Consider the following 18050-nt stretch of genomic DNA (forward strand, 5'->3'; position numbering starts at 1 on the left):
TTGTGGAACACTTGGAGCTTGCTGAACCTAATGATGAAGGTTCTTTAACGTTATTTGAAGTGGAGGTAAACGCCGGACTCGATAATTTGATCTGTCCCAAACATGTTCGATCGGGTTTAGGTCGGGTGAACAAGGGGAATCATTTCCGCTTTGACCGTCTAAGAACCTTCGACTAACTGATGCAGATAGGCCGTGCATTATTTTGATGAGAAGTCTTGAACGCTTGGTAGGAAAATGAATGGGATGTAAAACGTTAGAACTCTGCCTATTTTGGGTGTTGTTTTGATATTGGTATAAAATATTGGCTACTTAATTGTCTTATCGGGTGTTCGACAGTTCCCGCTTTTTTTGCAAGCCGAGCATTTGAGGTTTCAAAGTAATCATTTCTGCAGTTTGGTAATATTTTCTATTTTTAAATGGAGAGGAATATACACAGTGAATTAAAAAAATATATTATATCAAATTCGTAAATGGGTCCAGAAGTTTTTTCTACCCTTGAATGTTCATAAACAATTTAGAGTGAATAATTTGCATACGGTGCAGACGATACATGATTTTCAGTCATCTTCAGCGTAAAAGTCCAGAAGTACCAATTAGTTCGAAATTTTAGGTGTAACCAAAGTTTGTTATAAAATTGATTTATTCATCTCATCAAAAAAAAGCATGACGTCATTTTATAAAATATTTTTAAATTAACCTCAGTTGAAATTCGTGACATGCTAGCTTGTCTGTGGTCCTTTGATATTGTTCGACGAATTACTCCTTTCATGTCTTTTCGACGTTTCATCATTACTAGAGTACAAAAAAGTAGGTCTTCCGTTTCTGTCTGTAGATGTATGTTAGGAATATTATAACGCTAAATTTTATCAAGTAAGATATTCATGGAATCAAAATCGTATCACATTTTGCATTTAATTTTGAAATTTCAAAATCGAATGCTCTGAAATCTTGCACATGTTTTAAGGTTATCGTAGGGATGGTTAATCAGAAGTTATCTGTACATACCCTTCCAAAAAACGGATGACGTCATCTGAAAATTTTGTTGAATAAATCCTCACCTATTCTAAAATATGTAAAATATAATGAATCTATACTTGTCATTTATGAATATATTCACACTTTTCAGAGTTACTTATACAGGTGACCCAAAAAATTAATAAACGATAATTGATTATTATATTACTGCACTTATTCAATCAAATTCATATATGGGTCCTTGATAAAGTATTGATAACGTCATGGAAAAACTCACTTGAAACATATACATTGCATGCTCCTTTACCGATACTTTAACGGTTATTTTTTTATTATTATTATTATTTCAGTTATAATTTATGTATGTGTTCGCCGGTATTTTATATCAAGTTTTAAATGTATGTGATGTTATTTTACATATCGTTATAAAACACACATATAGTACTAACTTCCCACAAACAGAGCCTCAAAAACCGAAACAATTATCTTTTATTTTTGAAAGAATTTGAAAGAAAAAAAATTTAAAACTGCAATATCACTTTACAGTTTCCTTTAGAAACTCCTAAGCCATTTGCTTTGAAATCTACCCTTTTTTTGGAGCTTATAATCGACAAATAAAAATTATCTATCCGTCCCCATTAAGCGAAGTGCTAAACGAATTTTAATTAAAACGTCAGCTTCAAATGCGAGGGAAGTTCTGTCTAAATAATTGTAGAACAACCTTTTAATATAAGTACATATTAAAATTGAATTGTTTCAGTTCATTTCAGTTTCAGTCCAATTCATTTCAGTAAAATATTTTTGTTTTCAAAAATTTTAATTGAACTCAACAGTCCAAGAACATATTCAGGAAGGAAAATCCACTTCGTGTGAAATCGTAGAAAACAGATAGTGTTCTAGCCGCAAGATTTATCAGTAAATGCATAGTTGATGTAAAGTTACAGTTGATGATACTCGTTTGACATAATGTATGGGTTTGGAAGTAATTCTTTTTATAAATTGTTATTTCTAACCGTACAATTTACATAAAGCAACACTATTCAACATACTGATAATTAATTTTAAATTATGTTTAACTTGGGTTATAAATACGTTATTTATTGTTTCCATTAACCGCTATTACGATCTCAGCATTTCTTATAACGCCAATAGTTACTCGCAATTTACGTTTACATAATTAAATAAATTTAAAAATTGCCGTCACTTATTTTCTACAAATTCTGTTAAAACGCACTGTATGTTCTTGGAAAGCAGCTTTTTATATAGCTTTTGTCCACATTTTGTTAGGTCTTCGAAAAAAAAATGTACAACTTAACAATGATTAACTCCATTTTGGATCACACTATGTAAACCTGTAATAAAAATAATTCAACGGTAGTTGTTTAACAACTCTTATTAGTTCAGAGTTGGAATAACATTCCTCCGAGTACTAAAGTCCAGTTTCTTCACTGTTTTTTCTTGTTACTATATGGTAAAGTTGCAAATGCCAAAAAAGAGTTTTTCTTCCCGAGGGTCAGTTTTGCTATTGTTGAACTTTTTTTTGTTGATTTAGAAAATGTTTGATTAGAGATTTTCTTCTCATTTTCAAAAAATCATAATGTGCACTTGGTTGATGATGGTATTTTTCATTTTAATTGTTCTTTGTGAATACTGGTAATAAAAATTTGATGATGTTATCGACCCTAAAATCTGCTCAATAAATGTTTCCGCGATTTGTGCCGTTGCGACCTTGGGCCCCATTCGATCGCGTCTTCGGGTCCCTTAAGTCCGGCCCTGATAGCGAGATCCACGATTCCGGCCATTACGACTAATTTTCTGTTTCGTGAACCGTCCGACCATTGTGATCACTCACCTACGCCCACGAGATAAAAAAGCTAATTCGTACCGGAAGGCACTGATTTATACAATGAAACTCCGACGTTCATTGTTACAAGTAGCCGTAATCGCAGACACTGTACTCACGCTGTTTTTGTTTCAGATGGTCCAGGCCATACAAGTACTTCGGTTTCACCTACTAGAACTGGAAAAGGTAAGGCCATATAGCATAGATACGTCATCGATCATACGTCAAAGATACGAATCTACCGGCAGGTGCGAACACGCGACAATGTAGCAATTTTTTGACAAAATCACCAGAGCGGTTGAATACAATTTATTAACCATTTCGAAACGACTCTTTAGCATTTATAATATAATACTGTACTGCGTGCATGTTTTCCGAGATAGATACATAAAGATTAAAGATAAGTAACGTGTATGAAATAGAAAAACTCGCTGTTCAATGAATTTTAATTTAATTACAACACTCCAACTATAGACATTTTAATTAGTACCTTTTCTCATACATCCTCTATTATAGCAATTAGGCAGATTAACGAAACAGATACAAACGATTTTTTATTAACCTCAAGCTAAACAACTTGCTGGCGGACATACCTGCTGCTCATTCTCAAAATGTTCATTTTTCTCGCCTATAATACAACAATTTTGCTCTAAAAATGTTTCAAGACAGTAATAGATTGAATTTAGGAGCATCACCATTCGTTAAATTTTTATCAAATAACCTTTACTATTACTTGTTGAATTTTCTGCATTGTAGTGTTTCGATCCTTTTGTAGCATTGTGTACAGTTCACTGGTCAAATTTATTTGTGTTGAACTGTCTATCTAAAATTGGCGCTTCATTTTAACTAGTAATAAAAAGTTTAGTTTATCACACTTCACGCCAATTATGATAAATTTAAAATGTATTATAAATATCAGACATACCCGTCAAACGGATGTCCCTGCAATTTAATGGTATTTGAAAAACTACTTCTTGTTTCATTTTTTGCCCAATTACCACAGCCATAGAATTTTTAATTTTCTTAACAAGATACTACATACATATTTCGGGTGTTCAATTGCAAACATCGTCACGTTGGCGCTGATTTTTTGTGAACTAAAATTTAATCGATGACAACTGCCAACACGGAATGGTACAACCTAACCTCACTTTTTAGTTCCACCAACTTGATGACTTTTTCAATTGAACACCCGTTATTTGTAAAAGCAAGACTGTATAGGCATAGTTACACATTTAACAAGATATTGCACTTTTTTTTTCTACGATTCCAAATTATTGATAAGTTGTTACAAAATTACATTTGAAGATAAAAAAATGCCCAGAGGAAGAAATAATTGTTTCTAAATTGTTATTTCTAGCCAATAGAATTTACTTTAGAAACACTGACACCATACAACATTCTGTTAATTAACTTTAAGTTATGTTTAACTTATATTATGATTAACTTTATTTATTGCTGCTATTAACTGCAATTACGAAAGCAGTATTTCTTCTGTTACTAATAATTAAAACGATTTGTGTGCAAAAACATAATTGAATTTACGAACTTATTGTCACCTCTTTTCCACAAATTTTATTTTCATACGCAATATTCTTACGACTTGTTCTTTTTTAGAAATTGTATGATTCTTACTTTTACAGTTATCTTAGATTATCCATTTTGTAAAGTATTATGATAATTTAATAAACATTATTATTATTATTTAAGACCCACCACTGACCCGGAAATGACCGGCAATTCAGGCAAGACTTCTATCATTACGGGTACTAAGACCAAGTAATGATATGCATTGATTAGATTAACAAAACAACTTATTATTATTATTATTATTATTGCACACGTTGTTATTGTTATTTCACACAACAGTGAAGACACACGTTTTGACTTTCGAAGCATATCTGGATTTGATTTTTTTGCTCCCATTCAAAATTTATATGATTGTGAGACACACATGACAACATTCATGCATTTGAAGTGAAACAAATTTTGAATCATTTGCGTACTCGGGAACTAGAGGTCACTCCTTCCTAAAAAATGAACGAATTAGCATGAGCGGGGTGGATCATTTATCAAATGACATACATTTTGGAAGTGTATTTTAACTTTGAAAAAAAAACTAGTATGACTACAACGAGCGATAGTAATGTACGATAGTAAAGCCGGCGTCGGGGATTCCGGTTGGCTCACTGCGGCCTGCGATTTCTAAAATATGGGTGCCTTCTCCGACGGCGGTTCTAACGATCGTAACGACGTCGTCGCTAATTAGGCTCGTTGAAACCGTCGCTAGATCGATAACACAGGCTGCGACATCGTCACAATGCACCGGTCGGGTTACACCACATCGAAGTCCGTCTCTCGGGGGCCCGTTGTCTCAGATTCTCCGTATTAAAAGACCGACATGTAAAAATATGGAAATTGCGCGCGGCAGAATGCGGTCCGATCAACCGGATGGCCATCGCGCATCGCTTTGCATTTGCAGCCGCATTTAAATTGCTAAAAGGGGACACTATCGAGCGGTCCATCTCTCTCGCAGCGTTGCGATATTATAATCTTGTTGCAAGGTAAATGCACATAACCGGTTACCCCAGACAGACGACGTCTTTGCCGGCCATCTTGGAACACGAACGAATGCAAACGAGTGAGGTGGGTCTCGGAGGGGTCCCCCCTCGCACACTCCATATCTAATCTATGTACAGGGGATCCTAATTTACGGCCGTATTCTATGTCATTAAGGCTGTACGGGACGGACACGTTTTTAGGAACCCGACTATCTCCGCGGACCGATAAGGAAATGTGCCTCTGGACACCTAACCCGGCCGACCAACAAAATCATAACGTCCACTGCGACCCACACGAACAGCCTGCCCATTGGGCAAGATCGAAAAAACGTGCCCATTAAATCATCATCCAGAGCCATGCCGTTGTTGTTTCCATTACCGCTTCTCGAACAAGCAGAATCAACCGCCTTGTAGGGTACACAAACATGCTTATATTGATCATTGCAGCGATAGGGACAGGTGCATTCTGATTAGGAACTGTTTTTTTCTCTTTTCAATGTATACCTCGGATTATCTCGACTTGTAGTAAACGCAGTTTCGAGGTACAAATAAAATTTCGCGTTCAGTTGCAATACGTGAAACGTGGTTGGAAGAAGTTCTGGTGGTTTGGGTTTATTAATTGGGCGTCATTAAGAACGCATTCATATCTGTTCGTAGCGTGTGTTCGCTCTTTCGGAACGGTTTTTGGAAAAGAAGCAAAGCAGCACGGTCGAAGGCCGCTCGTCTCGGCATGCAAATCAGTTTCATCTCGCTTTCGTACGTTTGTGGCCGGCCGTTATTCTTGACCGGCTTTTTTGCGATATGTAAATCCGCATCCATGCCTGAGTCACTGTGGCAATCCGCAGTTGATTGTTCTTTGTGTTGCAGGTCCATGAGTTATGTGATAATTTCTGCCATCGGTATATCAGTTGTCTAAAAGGCAAAATGCCCATCGACTTGGTGATAGACGAGAGGGACGGAGGCAAACCACCCGAATTGACGGGTTCCACGAACGGAGACGGCGGCACCAGGAGTAACGCGGATTCGACGTCGCACACGGACGGCGCGAGTACGCCGGATGTCGTAAGTACATCATTTTCTTGTAGTCAAAATTGACGTTACATTTTCGAAGATGCTCGTCCATTTGATCGACGTCGGGTTGTGATGGCGGCGACGACGGGGGAGACGCCCGCTGCCACTGAGTGTATTAGCTCATTTTCGTGATGCTGTTTGCGAAAGCAGGGGGAGCTCAAAGCAGGGAGTTTTGCTGGTAATTGGTGTCAATTTAGACTGACGCATCGCCGATGCGAACGAGGGATCGAGTTACATGTCCCCCCGCGTTGTGGTCTACAATCGGCTTCTTTTTCGACTTGAATAAATCGGCTATAGTGCTGTTGTTCGATTCCTTTTGGACTACCTGTGACCGGAGCGAACCGCGGGGAGCATCCAGACCGACAAAATAAAATCATCGCGAACAACACGGATGAGAAATGTGGCGTCTCGGTGTCGCTGTACCAGATGGCTATCGACTTTCGAAATTTCGGACTTGTCGAATTTCGACGCTGACGGCAATTGCGTCTCCGGTTCGGCTATTCTCAGATTGGTCAGAGGCGGGGCGAGAACGTCGTGGATATTTTTTTTAACTCGAACCGAGATGAACGAACGTACGTACGGGGTCCTCTCCGTTGGTTCGTCTCCTCGGGCTGTGACTAAGCGAAAGAGTGTCGCGCCGCTGAGGGTGTAAAAATAGCGAACGTACGGTATGCGGCTGGTGAGTGAAAGCCAGGTTGTGGTTTGGAAGGCGCTCAAAATGAGAATACTTCATAGCACGGATGGCACCGTGCTGCCAATAATGTCTCACGAGCACGGTTGTCGTCTGAGCGGGGTATAATTAACGCGGTATTTATAGTGCAAGGGCAACGATCAAGCGTGTATCATCGGTCGAAGAGCACGGGAGTTTTGACGGCATCTGCAAATTCCCGCCACAGCCAGTACACCGTCTCCCGTATCGTCGTTTCCTTTCCTTCCTGATACAATTTGCATCGTCTCGGAATCACTTAGACGGAGGAAGGCGTCCCCGTGCGATGCTCTACGCGCCGCTTTTATTGGGGCATTATCATTTTATTGACTTCAAATAGCTTGTAAAACGCAGAGCTGCGATTCGAGAGCGAGAGCGGGAAGCGATTCCCTCGAAACGGCCTAATTCAGGAGACACTGATGGCTTGTAATCGCCCGAAGAGTTTCCCTTTCGCAAACAGGTGGATTTGTTCAATTTATTATGCGGCCGAAACTTGATACAGCTGGTGTTCGCGTCTAGCACACATTCGCATGCACATAAGAGAGGAATTTTTCCCGGTCGATCGATGCCGCTCGGAGGGTGGTGTTTTCGCGGCAAATGGGCACGACCCGCCTGAGTTATGTGTTGCCGAGCCAGCAGAAGGAAGAGGCCGAGACGGCGGCGGGTCCATCTATCAATCCCGGTCCTTGGCAGGATTGTTTCCTGCTGCATCAAACTAATGGTCCCAGTGGCAAAAGTAAACTTCGCACGAGAAACAGTTTAATGGAATCCAGGGCCGCGGGGACCATTAAAATGAAATAGTGCGCGCGGACCGAACGGACGCCGTTCTTCTCTTCCCACCCGCCGGAATCAATCTCTCCTAAGCAGAACGGATGGTTATTGTTTGCTCCATCGAGTAACGGCCCATTAGTCCGACGACTTCGCCCTTAATGGACCGTGATGACGGACCAGCGATATCGCCATCGAATATTACTCAGGTACGCCGGCCAGGTACCGACGTCGGGAGCGCCGCGACGCTGCGGTGGCGAAAGCGCCGGCTCGCCGCCAATAAATCACACCGACAAATTTAATTATCCTGCCGTCTGCGATAAGACGAGCCGAGTGGAGGAGTTGTTCCTCGACATCCCGCACAAAGAGGAAACAGTCGTAACCCTATACCGTCCTATTGAAATCAAGGTACAACCGAGGTTCAGCAAGCCGCCGTCGGCCGTAATACACCCTTTAGGAAGGGTGTGCGTGCATGTGCGTGCGTTCCTGTCAAGGAAAGATGTCTTCAGCAGGCGAGCTTTGCCGGCCACCGCACGCCGTTTTTGTTTGAACGTCACGGCCAGATGTTCGCAATTTGGTGGTGGTTATTATTTGTTTGTACTCCCCCATTGCATCGCGCACTCATTCAACTTACTTCTGCACGCTTCTCCAAAAGCCAACGTTAAATAATCGAGCTTGTGGCCGTAATCACCACGTCCCCTCCCTCGAAAATTTCATTGTTCCGGATAGTGCGACTTCCACTACTAGTTTTGGCCGTCTATTAGTGAACCAGCGCGAGATTGGTGTTCGGACGCAGAAAAATAATTCCGTCGACGGCAACCAGGAATTTCGCAGTTTTGATGGAAGTATCCGCAGCGGGGTTTCCTCTGCGGCTGACACTCGCCGCAGGAGCTAGACCTTTTTGCTAGGGGAAAGTATCCGTCTTTGTGTATGTTATATCCTCTCGGAGATGCACCCGATTCGTGGTTAACATGCGCGTCTATCGTTCAGCTGATTCAATTACCATATGGAACTGACGTCATCACTCACAGTTTGACAGGCAAGGTCGGCGTCCTCGCCTCTACAACCGTCGTAGCCTTTGCCATGTTGCCGAATGAACAACAAATACTATTGGTGCATCGCAACCGTAAACAAACTTAAATGTCCACACGGCGTGTGTCGAATCGTTGCATCGCGACTTTGTTTCTTCTAGTTGTTGGCTGCTGGCTCAGTTCTTATGCTTGACACGGCCGAGCGCTGTTTGTAAACAGAATAATCGAGTCATGCCCAGAATAACCAATGGTCTCGGTCGCAAAAACGCATCGAATCCGGGTGATGCGTGTTGCAGCGAATGTATTTCGCTTGAATAAAGCTGAGGCAAATCTGATTTAAGAGGACAATCGGAAGTTGGTAACGTTGTTAGAGACAGTTGTGGACGGCGGTGATTTCATTACTCGTCCCACATGACGAGGCCGAGAACAGATCACGGTCACAATTAACACCCGCACCGTTTTCGAACAGTCCCGGTTGTCGTTCATTACCATCCGGAAATTAAATAAATCTGTGCCGAGTCGGCGACCCTGGTGCAAGCTGGTTACTTTGACGTCGAAATCGGATCAAGACGCCAAACGCTGTTGACTGGAAGGGGTTGCGATTGAATCTGCATGTAGCTTCGCACATTAACCCGAAAGTGGCCAATTGGCATTTGCATGAGAGCGAGGGCTGCTGCTGCTGGTGCTGGATAAATACGTATAGCTGCCGGCATACCCGAGGGAACTGCTAATTCGTAATTCGGCTGATGCGTAGATTAGATTTGTTACTAGTCCCCCATACATGACTTATCCATTTTCTAGCATTTAGTTAAAAGTCAATTATGTGAATCGAGAGGGACGCATTCAAACGGAGAACCATCAAATTAACTAGAGAGCATCACCGACGAAATTATTCGCATATAAAATTCACTCTACTCGTCTCGTGCGGAAATGGCATAATTGACAGAATGGGGATTCTGCACCACCTGCCGGGGATACTTGCACCGAGGTTGCTCCAAGTGTCCATAAATCAATCAAGTCTCCTCCGACGCCTCCGCCAAATTTCCTTTTGTCTGTGTCGATCCATGCAGACTTTGATCGACCAAAGGTACCTACTACAGCTGTTTCGAACGACGGAACAAGGCTATTAATCGTGAATTTCGTTGGCACTACTTAGCTCGAGCACCCGGAAATATCGATTAATTGACAGATCGACAAAACCACGGTATCACCTGACAGGGACACTCCGACCAAGATATCCCAGCAAGTGTCCATAAATCAATCAAGCGGAGCCCATCGACACTGACCCACATCCACGTCCAGCAGCTTCAGCTCGGGTCCGCGACGTGAATTAACTATAATATGTTTTTAATTGACGACATAATAACAGGCCTGTTTACGTGTCAGCTGAATGCAAACATATTTATTAGGAGGGAGAGTACGCCGTGTGGGAGTGGTGTTGTAATTATCGGCACTCATTAAGTAAGCAGTAGCTCAAGCTCCCGATGACCACAAAAGCCGACCTGAAGCTCCAGACGTCGTTTCGACACACCGCGCTTCATAAGAACCATAAAAATGTTACGATCGCACAATAACCGTAACTGTACACCAGACATACTCTGTAGCAGATTTCGCATTTATTTTACGAGTTAATTGTGTTGTCAAATTGACTAAAAACAAAACGTTGCTTTACGCCCATTATTACGCTTTTTACTTTAACGGTGGTCTTGACTTTCTTTTGTACTCCTTGTTCCTTCCTCCGGACAACCGCCCTAAACGTTACAGCCGAATAAAATTAGATTCCTCGTGTCCGTGCCACTCGGATACAGCAGGAATTATAAATCCCTCGCTGTAATCTCGGCCCAGCCTACAGCACGTATATGGTAGCAAAAAATACAACCACGTCGTTATCTGTATGACGGAGTAGTTGGAGAATGCCGCCTTCCGAGACTATTTTAACCGCTCAGTTTAGCGAGGGAGAGCGAAAAATTTCTAAAAATTGCGATTTTGGTACCGCAATGGATGTTCTGGACTTGTTCGAAAAATTAGTCGAGTGTGTCTGGCAGCGCAAAAATCATAATTGGTGCCTCTAATGTGGCGCGATGAGGGTGCGTCCCCACGTCGACCTTGGCTGCTCTTGTAGAATGATGCAGACGCTATGATCGGCTTGGCTCCGAGTTTCCCATCTCGTCAGAGGTGTCGTGTTTCCATATTTTTTGCATGGTGTGGTCCCCTCAGTCGAAAGTGAAGTGTCATGTTTGGTCTACCCGGGGGACCAGGCCGCCGCATCCCAACTCGTACCGGATCCCCGCATCTCTATATTATTTATCTGCTGGTTGCACGACAACCACGCATCAACTTATCGAATTTGATGGAGAAAGTGCCGCCACGCCGTCCCCAGCGGCACAGACGCCGCCGCATCTGTAACCAACCGCCAACATCATCGTAAAATTGAAATTATCCTCGTTGTTGTAACCGCGTCATTAAATTGTAAAAGGGGAAGTTGTAAAAACTAGCGCCAATTTTGTACGGTTCATTAAGCGGACCAGTTGGGATATCAATTAGACGGTAACGCACCTTTATACGGTGTGTTTTATTAAATAAAGGGGAAGAAAAAAACGCCGAACGCGACAACGAGTTAGCACCATGTACGGCTAAGTACACACCCCTGCCAAGTGAACCGGAACTGTTGTTTCCGTCTTCCGGTTATCGGCATATGCACAAAGTAAATAACGTGCGCTATGAGACCCGAATTAGCGGGTACTTCAGAATGAACAAATTGACGAGCATCGACCACTACTGACGCACACCTTTAAACTATGTTGTTACCGATTTACGTTTAGTATGACGCCGTTGTTTCTGCACTGCACCGTGTCGACGCTGTAAGCATAAATTGCGCGAATGTCAAACAAGTTTACGTTTCTAGAAATCCGATCTTTAATGGATACAAGAGTTAAGTCGTACGTTTAACCGTCGATAGGTAGTTATTCTAGATTTTACATACGCGAATGCGCTCGGCACCGACCGAACAGTTGCAACGAGTTGCAACAGAAATAATTGTGTTCGCTAACCAACTACAAATTTTAAAAATGTGTACAGTTACCACAGTACTACTAGACGAGAAAGCTAATATACCCTTTTAACGAATGTAATAAGACAAAATTCAACAAACTTTGAAACACTTCACCAACGTGAGGAACAAAAAATTTTCATGATTGAAGAAGCAAATCAGCAGAAAAATTACATCGTTATAATTTTTTGACTCTCACTTGGTAGTTCTATCCATTTCAAATGTAGATACCAATTAATTTTGTTGTTGGAGAACATGGTTAGAATCAATAACTCTTTCTCGCATACTTAAAAAAAAATATTAAAAGTTACGGCACTATATTGGAACTGATAATCACTTCTGTTATTTGCAACTGTTAGTTTTGTGCAGCAACGTGTGTCAGTAATTAATAAACATCGGCGTCGGTTTAAACGTCGGTACCACAAAGTTGCAGACTTTTTATGTGTATGAATAGCGTGTAGATATTCGCAGTCCGCTGATAAGATATCATCATTTATGCTTAAGTATTGTTTCTGATTACAGAGGCCGCCATCGTCGTCGTTATCGTACGGGGGACCGGTGAATGACGACGTGAGGTCGCCCGGAACACCTGGACCTCTATCTCAAGCACCCGCATCCCAGCAAAGTCTCGACGCCTCGGATCCAGGTAAATTCTTGTAGACCTACATATTCAATAATCGTGTATTTTTTATCGCCACCCAACGATCACGGGGGCTAATGAAACATCCACCTAATAATAAAACTACTTACATAATTGAAAGCCGGACGGCTAATGAAGAGTTTGCGCTTCTTCTCGTCGGCATTAGTGGCGATAACGCCGCGCTAATGACTAAATCAATAATTGTTCATTTGCCTTTACACGAAATTACAACTGGCCATTAATAGGCAGGCAGTGCGTCGTTAAATGGACATTACCGGTGGCCAGATCCACCGAAACGATAAAAAACCAGGCCCGAAAACATGTGCGATCATCAGCTGTACCAACCCTCCTATTAAACTTGCATATTACGAACGCGAAAAAGGTAAAACGATCAACCTGCCGGTCTTTATCGCTAACGGGGCCCGTTGTAATTGTTTAAGATGCCGGGTAATTGCACGTTCATAGGCTAAATAATAAATTTCGACGCGATTATGCATGTGGAAATTTGCATTTAGTCCAATTAACGCGCTAACTAGTACGAGGTGAGAGCGTGCCTAGATGTTAGTACCGAAAGAGGTCTGTGATCCTTTCTTTCGGTCGTGTTGTGTGCTGAAAAATAACGACACGAACGGCACCAGTAAATCAAAAGGGCAAAAAACGGAGCATTTAGCGAAAGTGTGCCGTTTAAACACATGATGCATGCATACATACATAACTTTTTCGCTAACCAAGCGGCAGTAAACGTTGAACGGGTGAAGTGAACGCGCAATAAAACGACGACGACGACGTCGTCGGCGTGCTCACGTGGCCAGCTCGTAAACTTTCATTAGTCGACAGTGAATTAAACTAATGTCACCACAACGTGTAATTGTGTTGAACACGGCACCTCTGCTATGCAGTAATGCAACGCCAATACCCGGAACGTATATCAGACGCACAAATCTGTATTTATTGGGGCGTCCCGTCGACGTGTCACCATAACTAATGTCGCGTCCGAATCGGAATGTAATCATTAAAAATGTTTTTCGGGGGGATGGATGGAGGATGATATTTCTATTTTGGGAGGACGCGTCGGGGTTTATCTCTCCAGACCCGACCCTCCCCGTCTCCTTAATGGAAGTTGTTTAAATAGAACAGCGCATCTTTCTTCGCTCTGACTCCGCTAATAGCTTACGGAATGGAATGGAAAACAACTTTCATCATGGCACGAAAACATCCCCAGCACGGCTCACCCAATCATCGTCCTCACTCAATTAGAGCACAAGGATTTATTTTAAAAGTGTTGTCGCCGACGTTGTCACCGACCATTCAATTAGCATAATCCGTCACATCGATGAAAAACGACCTGCCACCATTAGAATGCTTGTTGGGTTTTATCCGAACCGTTGATAAGGAGACGACCAATTATCCCTGTGTTACAGATAACCCCTTCGGTCTCCTTATCCAGGATTCCTCTTCTTATCGCTCGATTTTTTCCGACGCTATTGCATCAAACTCAATCATAAATAATCATAAATTCCGAGATGTCTGCCGCCTCCCCATGTTCAAGTTTGATCCATTTTTCAGCATTCGGGAGGTCTCCGAAGTACTACAAGGCCACATGGGTCTATTAAGTGCAGCAACACGCAACATCCACAACAGATGTGTGTCGCGAAGCAAACGCGTTTCCCATCAAATTGAAAGAAAAGTGTGAATCTTTTATGACTCGTTGTGGTAAGGGTGCTGGTGGTTAAAGCAACCACTTGCGGTCGACATAAATCAAACATTACACACAAAACCATACACTATTAGGGACTGTTTATTTGTCTTTTTGTGGAATATTTATATTAGATGGTGCGGTCTATTCGCTTCGTACAGTCTTGTTGAGGGTCTTATCGTCGAACACCCTGTGGATAAAAATAACCGCACGCAACGCCGCACACACATATTCAACCAGACGGGGGAGCTAGACGGATTGAATTACTTATCATTTTACAAACGATATTACTCACGAAACGCTCCCAAACGCCCCCACTTTGCAACCGCTAGGCTAGATAACTGGCGACCGATGCCACCACCAAATAAGTGTGCAAACCACTCACTCGACAAATAATTTTAGCACAAGTCAAAAAAGACAACTAGTTCTCTGCAATAACGTTCATTATCTTTAGCTCCAAGGGACTACACTTGGGGTTGCAATATTGTGGAGAGTGTGGGAGTAGAAGGCTGCAGGTTGCATTATGTGTTTGTGCTTTCTTGGACTAAACTTTTAGAGCTTTTTCCGTCTAATCCGGGCGAATGAATTTATAAGTTGTGCCTCGAAGAACCCTTCCGCGCTGTTGTTGTATATGGACTAGATTCGTGCTGGCCTTGGCAATGTTTTATCATTAAAAGGGTAGCTCTGTTCAGTAACGTCGCGTCTTGCACGGTCTGAGAGTATCATAAATTAGAGCAGCAGGAAAGAAAATTTGGGAATATTGGAAAAGTGGGGCCGGAGCAGGGCGCCAAGTTAATTTCTTGTTTCTGGCTTTCGAACGAGAAGATTCGGGGTCGCGGCCGAAACTTTTTCGAGTAATTATGCAAAGTGAATGGGAGCGAGCAGCCCCCATAATTATCTATTTGGAGGCATTGCGAGTTAAGAAGAGGGCTTTCTTGAGAGTGTTAAACAGTGGGTGAGGTAATACCATAACGCTATAATGGTTTCGACGCTTCTCCTCTTCCAAATTCAGCATGCACGGTTCGGCGCTCCTCCACAAGACTTCCATTCGGCTTTCGTTCTTTCCGCCTCGTCAACTTTTGTCTCGATATTTCCGCAAGTTCCGTTCCCAAATAATCCCTCCCGACACACAAAAGCGAACCGGAGATCCTATTCGAATTAAACAAACGACATGCCGTGCAACCGCGAAACATGCCCCCGCTATTATTTACGACTGCGCTTTTACAAATTTTAAATTGCCAGCACCACCGACCGTTGCGGAATAGTTTCGAGCAATTTGTGTGGCGGCGCACTCGACAAACCGCACCGCATTCATTCGAATTATTTTCGCAACGATCGCATGCCCCGGCGCAATTAATTATAATCAGGACAAATCGCGCGATTGACCATTTGCGTAGCGCAAAAAGCCCCAAACCGACAGCTGACCAGAACCGGCAGAAAATTTTTACGCGGGTCGACATTCATACCAGAAGCTTTTTTCGGACGAGTTACCTCTGCAGGACATGTTGAAAGCGATGGAAATATCGTAGAACAGCGCATCGGTGCAATTGAATTTGTAAATATTGGTTTAGAGGTTTCAAATCTGTTGCTTTTTCGACTTCGTCAGGATTATAAGTTTCGAAGACCAAAACTTGTCTTTAAGTTGTTAAGAAAATCATGTATTACTTCTCGGGCGTAAACTTAGGAGTATTGTTATCGACGTGTAGACTACGAAAACATAGGTCTCCCTTTCTGTCCGTCTGCTGTCTGGGTCAATTTTTGTTAGAATTACTGGACCGATTATTGTCAAATTTTATATATATATATATATATATATATATATATCACGAATATCAAGTAGGTGGTAAAATGCTAACCAAACTTTGTCTAATCATCCCCACCAAGAATGTGATGACGTGACCTCAAAATTGTACATACGTATTGAATGTTTACCGGAGACATCCAGATTTTTTGAAACAAAAAAAAAAATTCAAAATTATGAAACAAACATTTTGCAATTTAATTTAGAAGCGGCAAAACCGAGGAGGGTAGAATAAGAAACCGATTGCTTTGAAATCTTTTATTTTTTTTAACGTTTTAAAGTAATCGTAAGTATGGTACCTATCCAAATTAATATACGTATTCTTGCAAAAATATTGATAACGTCATCACAAACTTTTGTAAAGAAAAAACTTATTTGAACATGCGCGTAGCATAGAATTTTTGACTTTCTTCGCGCACCTTCAAAAATTATCTGAAAGGACCCTGGGATTTATTTTCCGTTTCATTTTTTTGAGAATTTCCACCATTTTTCCAAAATAGCATATGCTAATTTTTAAGAATATTTAAAATTTTTATTTTGAAAACATAATCCTGGTCGGGATCATCGAGCCATGTTTTTTAAGTTAGCTTGTTGAGATCTATATTCCAGAATTTTTGGTGGATTTCACTGGCCAACAAAAAAATTGCTCCAAAAATTCTAATTGCAAAAATGTATTCGTTTTAGGGTACTGTTAAATTTAACAAAAGCTTTTTTTAATAAAGTTTTTCCTGTAAAAGAAAATTTTCATTTGTGTTTCTTTTTCTGTATTTATTGTTCAATAACGTTCTTTATATTATTTAGTGTTTCCACTTAAAAAGATATTGTTAAATAAGTGTTTGCATTATAGAGATTATTAAAATATCAGCAATTCTTCAGGCAGATTATTTATTAAAAGTTACGAAATTACTACGAAAAAGAACTATTTTTAGTCCTAGATGTTGACGTTTTCGTCACCACGTACAATCAGACTTAAGTAATTCTTCCACTTCTTCATAAATTTATTTCTTTTTTTATCAATTGAAAATGAAATAAATTTGTAAGTAGGTATTGTATCATTGTAATCGTAATTTAACATGCTTTTTTGCGATTTAAAAAATATAAGTATACGTAACGACGTCGACGTCATATCTCTGCAATGTACTAAATTGAACGTTTCCCTTCAACCTAAAAACAATGGCGTTTATAGAATTTCAATATCTTTATCCGTTCTGAAGATACAAGGCCGCGAAAATTTATCTGGGACACTAAATATGTCTAAAAAACTAAGGCTAACATATGTGCAAAATCTATATACATATATGTATTTGGTTGTTTCAGTAGTATGAACGGATTTTCGAAGTCACAAAATTTGTGGCAAACAAAATTGCATTTTAGACAACTTTCCAAGTCCATTTTTTCAATGAAATTTTATGAAAATTTTGACTTTTTTCGAGAACCATTGAAACTCAAAAAGGAATTTTTGTAGGTGTTAAGCTTCAAAATTTATTTTCGGCTTTATTTCTTCAAAAATTTCTATTATTTTCTAACTTTGAAAACTAATGTCTCGAGACCTTCATCCGGGAACATCCACACGTCCTTTTTTTCTAATTATGTTGTCATAATTAATGTTCCACAATTTTTGGTGAATTTTTAGGCAATCTTTCTAAAATCTCAATTTTTCAAAATGAAATTTTATGAAAATTTTGTGTTTTTTCGAGAATCGTCGTATAAGTATCTAAAACATCTTTTACAGCTTTCGACCTGTAGAATTTATTTTTGGTTTTATTTGTAAAAAAATTTGTACCACTTTTCAGAAAATTCCAAATGAAATATGGCAATTATTGAATGCCTTAAAAATATGAACGTAAAAACAAAGTAATACCTCGAAAATCTAGTCCGGGATCATTATCGCACTATTTTTTTCGAATTA

General features: G+C 40.7%; 1 protein-coding gene across 3 annotated transcripts in view; it reads left to right on the forward strand.

The window, feature by feature from the left end:
* Positions 1-18050, forward strand: part of LOC135133931 (homeobox protein homothorax) — a 173875-nt gene that overhangs the window by 63517 nt on the left and 92308 nt on the right. For all 3 annotated transcript variants that reach the window (XM_064062492.1, XM_064062494.1, XM_064062493.1), the window contains 3 exons: positions 2954-3004; positions 6247-6441; positions 12527-12650. In XM_064062492.1, the coding sequence (XP_063918562.1) occupies positions 2954-3004; positions 6247-6441; positions 12527-12650 (370 nt within the window). The remainder of the gene's footprint in view (positions 1-2953; positions 3005-6246; positions 6442-12526; positions 12651-18050) is intronic.

The sequence above is a fragment of the Zophobas morio genome, unplaced genomic scaffold, assembly GCF_036711695.1.
Source record: "Zophobas morio isolate AGI-343-1 ecotype UQ-CSIRO unplaced genomic scaffold, CSIRO_AGI_Zmor_V1 ptg000023l, whole genome shotgun sequence".
NCBI lineage: Eukaryota > Metazoa > Arthropoda > Insecta > Coleoptera > Tenebrionidae > Zophobas > Zophobas morio.